This window comes from Gavialis gangeticus, unplaced genomic scaffold (assembly GCF_001723915.1).
Source record: "Gavialis gangeticus isolate Ggan-Ray unplaced genomic scaffold, GavGan_comp1, whole genome shotgun sequence".
Lineage (NCBI taxonomy): Eukaryota > Metazoa > Chordata > Crocodylia > Gavialidae > Gavialis > Gavialis gangeticus.
The window spans coordinates 117,624,217-117,631,976 of NW_017729031.1; the positions used below are offsets into that span (position 1 = coordinate 117,624,217).

At 42.1% G+C, this 7,760-nt stretch overlaps 1 protein-coding gene across 1 annotated transcript; it reads right to left on the minus strand.

The window, feature by feature from the left end:
* Nucleotides 1-974: 974 nt before the first annotated feature.
* LOC109302130 (homeobox protein XHOX-3-like) lies at nt 975-4,299 on the minus strand. Its single transcript, XM_019523668.1, has 3 exons — nt 4,078-4,299; nt 2,977-3,209; nt 975-2,545 (listed from the first exon to the last, which is right to left on the minus strand). Exons 1-3 carry the CDS (start codon nt 4,079-4,081, stop codon nt 2,189-2,191), a joined length of 594 nt encoding a protein of 197 aa, XP_019379213.1. The 5' UTR covers nt 4,082-4,299; the 3' UTR covers nt 975-2,188.
* Between the last annotated feature and the right edge of the window lie 3,461 nt (nt 4,300-7,760).

A 7,760-nucleotide genomic window follows, 5' to 3' on the forward strand; every position in this document is an offset into this window, starting at 1 on the left:
TATCAAATCATTTTAGAAAGCTGATTGAATACTATTTGATTGACTGGGGCAATTTCCCCCATTAGTCAGCAAATCAATTGTGTGAATTTCTCTCAGATACTCAACCAGCAGTGGTCATCATCATAATCATCAATAGGATAAATATCTTTATCTGCAGGCTTTCAGTAGGGGTGTTTTAGAGATGAAGATGGCACATTTTTAACCACAGCTTGATAAATTGGATGTCATCATGTTTTGAGTACAGTCAGAATACTCTGATAAGTAACTCTGAAACCAAGTAATAATTACATTTTGCAAATACTTTCTTTAAATGATCAGAGATTAAAATACACTTGAAACATCCTATCAAAGATATTCATTGCCATCACGTAGATAAAATAAATACAGGGAATGATCGTAGTTATAAAATACACTAGTCCTTCTGTTGACTAATTAGTGGAGACTGAAGGAAAACTTCATAAGTTGAAATAATAGAGATGCATTTTGTGAATGCACAGCATTACACACACACATATAGTATAAAATTAAGCATTTTTATTTTAAAAGGAAAGTCTGCAGCTGCATGGCAAACAGAGAATGCTTGTAATTAGCACCTGCTCCATGAATACTGCTTTAAGCCCTTTGTCTTCCATCTATAATAGTTAAAAGATGGCTTACTGTATATCTGTTTTCTTCATCTGCTGTTTCAGTGGATATATGAAGCACCACCTCTTATTCGGTCTTTAGAACCAAGATTAGTAGTCTTATTCAGGCCTCTCTGGTCCATTTAATAACTGGTCGGCCTAATCATGCCTGCCTGCCTTCAATTCTGCTCCTATTGAAAAGAGCAGCTCTCCTCTTCCCCATCGCTTGAATTATCCTCATATCATTTTTGTAAGCCTTCTGCAAGATAAGTGTCTGATAAAAGAACAAGTGTTAAGGAGGGAAATAGTTTTCAGAGCATTAAAGATTTGGGATAAGGGTATACTCCAGCAGATTTGGGATAAGGGTATACTCCAGCAGATTTTCAGGCCCTGGTTTTAATCCAGCAAAACACCCACTTAAGTAAGTATACTCTTAAATATATATATGATCTGAAGTGCATCTGCAGGATTGGGGACAGAAAGCTCAGCAGCATGCCAGGCTGAACCACCTAGGACTCGTACATACCTTCTCATGTCCTTAAGGCTTTGCTCTTAGTGTCTCTTGATGTGCACACAGGCAAAACCTCTGAGTCAAGTATGAGATAGTTTTTCAATAGAGAATGCTCTTCAGCAGCTGACGTAAAGAAGCTGTCTTCCTAAAGGATCTCTTAGTCTGAAACCTTTACCACTAAACCCTCTTACACTCTCACAAATAAATGAATTGCATTCATCACTAACATAAAAGTTGATCACAAAGGAATGAAACTTCCATGTTTTTCGAATTAACCTGTAGCTTATTTAATGCAAAAAAGAAAGATTACATTGTCCATGTTTCATCTACAAAGTTAACTGGCCCCTTATTGTAGCAGATCACTTCAGCCTTCTGAATATTGCACTACCTATGCTGTGTTGATTCACTATAGCAAACAACACACCTTTTAAAAAAAAGTTTTAAAAAAATGCCAATAGGAATTCAACTCCTAACTCCAATTTGAAACTTTAAAAACCTCCCTTGTCATTCATAGCTTTCTTTATTGGACTTAATTCCTGTTATATTGTTGGAGATCTTTTCTCTGCCAGTATCAGTTCTGTCCCACTTAATTACACAGTTTGAAGCACATGAGAAATAAATGCCCCATCACCACTTTTTGGTTTGATCTTTTATTTATTTTTTTACATTACCTAGTTTTATGTTAGAGTTAAATCTGATAGAGCTGAATTTGTCTGTGGTGCTATAATTTCACTGACCTCAGCAATGTTGCATCAAGGATGAATTTGGTCTATGCCATCAATCTGATTTTAAATCAGTTGGTGTTACCTCTGTTTAGCCTTGTTGTGAGACAAATGTGTCTGAGTTTCAAGGAAAAACATTCCACTACAGAATATACCTAAAACCTTTCATATTTTTAATACAGATGGTTGCTGACTAATTCAAAGTCATTTTGCTGTCCTGAGTCTGTTCTAGCTCCTGTTTAAAACAGTTCTAATAAAATATCAGTGTGTGGAAACCACTTCTACAGGAAGCCTCTAACCCTATTTTAAGGACAGCAAGTTAGAGTTGAGATTCATTTGGATCCATAAAGGGCTGAGTTGCTGTCTTGTTTTTTTCCAAGATCTTTACTCTCAGTACAATAACAGGGTGTGGGGCAAACTCCTGAGGACTGATAGAGAGAGGGATATTGGAGAGTGGGAAGGAAATTTGGTATCAGGAAAGATGGAGGGAGAAATGATAGGTTATCCATAGGCCTCAGAAATGTTAGAAAGGTGCCTAAGTACTTAGAAGTAGAGAGCTGAGACAGTAGAGGGTAAGATATACAGGAGGTCTGGCTCATGGACCTGTGTAAGATAGGGTCTAGAGGAGGAAGCCAAGGCAGACAGTATCTCTTCCTTTTATCTTTCATCCGTCGGTTCTGGAACCACACCTGTGTAAAGAAACAATAATTCTGTGTACTTCCATAGCACCTGCCATCAAAGCACCATATAAACATTAGTAGCTCAGGCCTTGCAACTCTACCAAAGCAGAAGGTAGAGGGGAGGGTTGATGTGGATTTTGTTTTCAGATGGGGAAAGTGAGGTACAGAGGTGGACTAGCAATAAAATTGTGGCTGGCAAAGCTGAGACTCAGCGTTGCACAGTCACAGAGTGCAGAACAGAACCCAGATTTCTTCAGTATTAGGTACCTACTTGGGTCAACTCCTGACTTGGTTTATATCCTACTCCAAAATGTTTGTCATGGAATTTAATAAGCAAGGATGTCACTTCAGTTTATAGTGTTTCATGGGCAAAGCAGGGGAGCCTATGGCCTTTACATTCTGGGGTCTTAGTCTTACTAGTCTCCAAAATGATAGTTTACCTTGATGGTGCTTTCAGGTAGATTCAGAGTACTGGCCAATTCATACCTCCTGGCCCTGGATAAGTAGCTTTCTTTGGAGTACTGCTGCTCTAGAATAGCCAGTTGCTTCTGGCTAAAAGTGGTCCTATGTCGGCGAATATGGTCACCCACTGCAGTTGAAAGAGGCAGCTTCTGGACCAAACTCTTCTTCCCCAGTTTGACATCACTCCCTGGGTCACTGTTATCCTGGGTTGCTGAAGAGATACATCAGAGAGACACTGAGGAAACACACAAGAGTGACTTGAATCAGCACTCCCATTTAGGCATCTAAAAATCTGTCCTCTTGGTATAAAAGTGCCCAGCAAACAGCACCTAATATTTTCAAAGAACCCAAATGTCAAGAGTTCAGCACATTGGCAGTAGAGTGGGTGCCCAGTTCTACCGGGGAGAAAAGGCCATGATAGAAGTAAAACATGGGAAAAATTAAATCTAAATGGAAGCTAACCCCTCTGATGATCTGGCTCCTGGAATTACCAAGTACTTCAGAATCTGTCCTGGCACTCATATGAAAGTTTGGCCCTACCATAGTCTCTGAAATGTGCCCCTGTAATCTCCAAGTACCTTTGAAAATCTAGCAACTTCATTTAAATGCCTGTATCAGAATGACTCTCTTTAATGAAAAGGAAAACTTGACCTTAAACATCTATAATAACTATACCTTTTTATTTAACTTGGGGAGAATTGGCTAAGCGTACATTACACAAAAAAAATAAAAAAATAAGGCACCATCAACTTGTCTGGCTACAAAGCACATTTTCAATAAGTTTATGCTCTAACAAGCTGTATCAGTTTCATCTCACTACATCTGATGGTTATTGAACAGTGTTTAATGTTCTGGAGGGTGCCAGGCACATAATTGTTTTTACAACACTGTAAAATGAATCAGACTGAAATTAGTGTCACTCGGCAGAAGCACTTCCCTTTCCTTTAAATTACTTGATCTGAGGGTTAATCAAAAAGAAAATGAAGTTTTGACACTGCCCTTCAGCTAAGGGCAAGCAGAGGTTCAGTTGCTTCATTGCATCTAGAAACAAAAGAGTATCTTAGACTCTCCATACTTACACATGTAGGAGACAATCCTGATTACTTCTCAGCTGTGGGTCCCAGAGTGGAATGTGTGTGGTGACTTCTTTTTAAGCGATCTGCCCTTCCAACAATTTGCCTGAAGTATTTGATGCTGCTTCCAGTATGTATTGCCTACAAAATCAAAACCAGAAAAGAAATGCATAGAACAGAGAAATCTGGTGATGAAATGGGATTGATGAGACCATTTTCCTGGAGAAAGGTTTTAGAATAAGAAGGGGAGGGGGGCTGCTCCTACCCTTTTTAAAGCCCAAAGAGGTTTCTGTCCCTCCCCTGGCGCCACCTGGGCTCAGGGGGGGCTGAGGAGGTGTGAACTGCTAAGATAGCCCAGATCTCCCATTGTATTGAAAATCAGATGCACCTCCTTAATTTCTCTTGTATAAAGCAGCTCCCTGCTGAGATAAAACAAACCTCCATTGTTCTGCTCTCTTTGATGTGTGTATCTTGGAAGCAATTCCTATAAACGTCTCTGCCTTGAAGGCTTTTAAGTCTTGCTACATATGACTATTGCCTAGTTCTAGTCATTTATTCTCTGTAGCAGTTTTATTGTTATTTTTAACTCCATCATATTTTTTGTGTCTGCAGGTTTCAGTGGCATTTATTTGTATGCACATTTTTTGGAATATCTTCTGGCTGATGGATTGTCTCAGTAAGTGAGCTGGGGAAAATAGAGTGATCATGAGTAATAATGTTTATATGCAGCAGTACCATCAACCAGCAGCTCTGAGGGCTTCTTGTCTAGACTAAGCAAATTTGCACTGTTGTAACCCCACACAAGCCACTGATGTTGCCAGTCTGCACCGGTGCAAAATGGAATTTAGGCCTCATCTACATGTGAAAGTTGCATTGGTTAATTTGGGTTGTTTTTTTAAATAAAGAGAGGTAAACTGGTGCACATTTCTGCATGGGTTCATTCAGAGTATGTCCATATGGCAAAATGAAGTTGCAGTTGTACCATGGGCGAGTGTAACCCTGCCTGCTTTAACCTAGTGAGCATAGGTAATGACAGAACTGAAGACATGGTAGTGTAGGGTTCAGCAATGCCAAACAACTACAGTTGCAGCCCAGGTTCATGGATGGTTTGTATTCTGCTTTCTCACCTTTGCTGAAGTTTGTGCCAACCCTTCTTCGCTGCTATCGCTACCCAAGCTAGCTAGATGGAAGCAAGCAGTGCCGAAGCAATGAAATTTGGTGGCTGAGGCAAAGCCTGCAGCGGCAGCCCACCCTCACCCTGCACACAGATCTGGGAGGGCACACACCCCCCATGCTTGCCCGACAGTGCACGCAGTAATGGGAGCTGCCCTTCCCCCATCTCTGTGTCTCCCCCCCACACACACCAAATGAGCCACTCACCTGTTGGTGCCCCTTTGCTTCAGCGCCTGGGGCAGTCACCCCACATACCACCCCCCCCCTTGCTATGGCACTGGAAGCAAGCACGTGCATCTATTCAGACTCCAATCATACTGTTATCAGCTGTATAGAAGGCAGGGTTAGTTTGCATTTTATAGACTACCTAAATCAAAGATATATAGCATAAGCTTTTGTGAGCTAGAGCTCAGTGCACCATCAGATGCTGTGAAAGGACATGCACAAAGCAGTATATAAAATGGGGAGAATAATTTGAATATAAAAGACAGGAAGGGAGGGGGGAGGGGGAAGGAGGCAATGCTGGGAAAGGCAAATAAGCAATCAATCCTTAGGCTAGGTACAAACATTCAAAAAGTCGGAGGTGGATTCAGTCTAAGTTATGCAGTTTTCTGTAAGCAATGTAGTTTAGATTGGTAGCAAACAGAATACACATTTGCCCTTAGGATGGGGAGGCAGAAATCTTAGGCCATTTTTTAATTAGTCTGTGTGCTGGATTTCTATTCTATCTTGAGCATAGACCTTTGTGTACTGAACTTCTGTCCTGTCATGGGTAAAAACCAGTTTCCAATCACTTATACCAGGAAAACTACGTGGTACTTTTGTAATGTCTGTACCTGGGGTTACAAATGCTAATCCAGGTAATGGATAAGAATGTAGTCCCTGTTTAGACCATACTTAACACAATCCCATCTGTGGATGATTTTTTGTTGCACAATTTCCCATTCAAGTTGCTTTCTAAAATTTGCTGTGTAGGCATATCCTTATGCCAATGCAAGGCTCTGTTTATTAGGAAGAAAGATAATAGGAAAGGCTAGAAGAGAGCTTACAGGGTCATCTAGTCCAGCCCCCTGTTTAAGGTAAGGATGATCCCTGACTAAATCATCCCAACCAAGTGTCTGTCTAACCTGCCCTTGAAAACTAAGGATAGAGATTCCACAGTTTCTCTAGGTACTCTGTTCCAATACTCAACCATCCTCATAGTCATTGATGTTTGCAGCTAAAAAAACAGCCTGCCAAACCCCCTGATCCACCTGTTCCTCCCCCCATCTTGATTTACTACAATCAGGCTCCCGGGACTGATGAATGCTAGTAAAACCATCCCTGGCAGCTGTTTGTGGGATTGTGAGCAGTTTGGTGGCATTGGCCAGGGACATGGGGCCTGAGGGGTTGGGGGGGAGGTAGTTGGCCTGATCAAAGAGCCTGCCTAACCCTGCCAACTCCCACCAATCACCCCAAGTCCTGCAGCAAACACTGCTATCCTCCTGCTCCTGACAAACCCTTTTGGACCCCACCAACCCCCCTGCAGACCCTGTTTGCCCCCCAACCCTCCCAAAGACTCCATTTGCTCCCTTGATCCCCTCAACCCCTCCCTCAGATCCCTTTTGCCCCCCCAGTCCCCTCCCAGCCTCCCATTCCAACTTAGCTTAAACTGCATGGTCATTTTTAACCTGAACTAACTTGTCCCCTAATCTCCCTGAATATCTATACATACCCTTAGTGATCTACTAAAAGGCTTGTAGAGCACTGAAGATGTTTTAGGATGCCATTACCTGCATGGAATATGCCAAGTGAAGACTGTGATGGCCACAATATGGATGTGGTCTGTGCTCTGAAGTGTCAAGGCAGAACTCTATACGGATTTGGGGGCTAAACTCTTTGAATAAAACCAAGCAACTTTATGCTTTTACCTGAAGCTACCTATTTCAGTCTTTAGTTGCATAAAATTCTGCTTCTGAGCATGCCCTCGAATGCCTCAGCTTTCACAGTACCCCAGTGGGATTCACAAACTTGACATTCCTCTGCCTATCTCACCAGAAGGGTTCAATCCGGCAGATGTTCTCAGAGTGCACTTAGCTCAAACTTAGCACAAAATACAATGGGAGAACTTTTAGTTCAACAAGAAGCTAGGGAAGGAAATGACCCCATTTATATCAGAGGCTAGTGGTCCATTTTTTAAATCCTCACCTAGCATGTGGGATCTGCCTAAAGGGGAGGACAGGAGGTCTCAACCCAAAACTCCCACTTCACAAGACAGTACCCTAAACTACAGGCCGTCACCAACACATGATCCCAACATGGATCAAAGGGAGCAGCAGGGCACATAAGCCCCCATGGCTCATCAAAAACATCCGGGAATGTCTCCTAGCAAAAAGGGAGGCGCACATCCAATGGAAGGGAGGAGCCATCACCAGGGAGGACTACACTGCGGTCGCTTGGGGATGCAGGGGGGCAGTCAGGAAGGCCAAGGTGCCTGGATCAAGGACAGCAAGAAGTCCTTTTTTAAATACATAGGA

What these genes read in the sequence shown, in the direction of transcription:
- LOC109302130 (XM_019523668.1), bottom strand. An exon ending in TACCTGAAAGCACCATCAAG is followed by an intron (nt 2,546 to 2,976) that starts GTAAACTATCAT and finishes TTCTTTACACAG; the next exon opens with GTGTGGTTCCAGAACCGACG.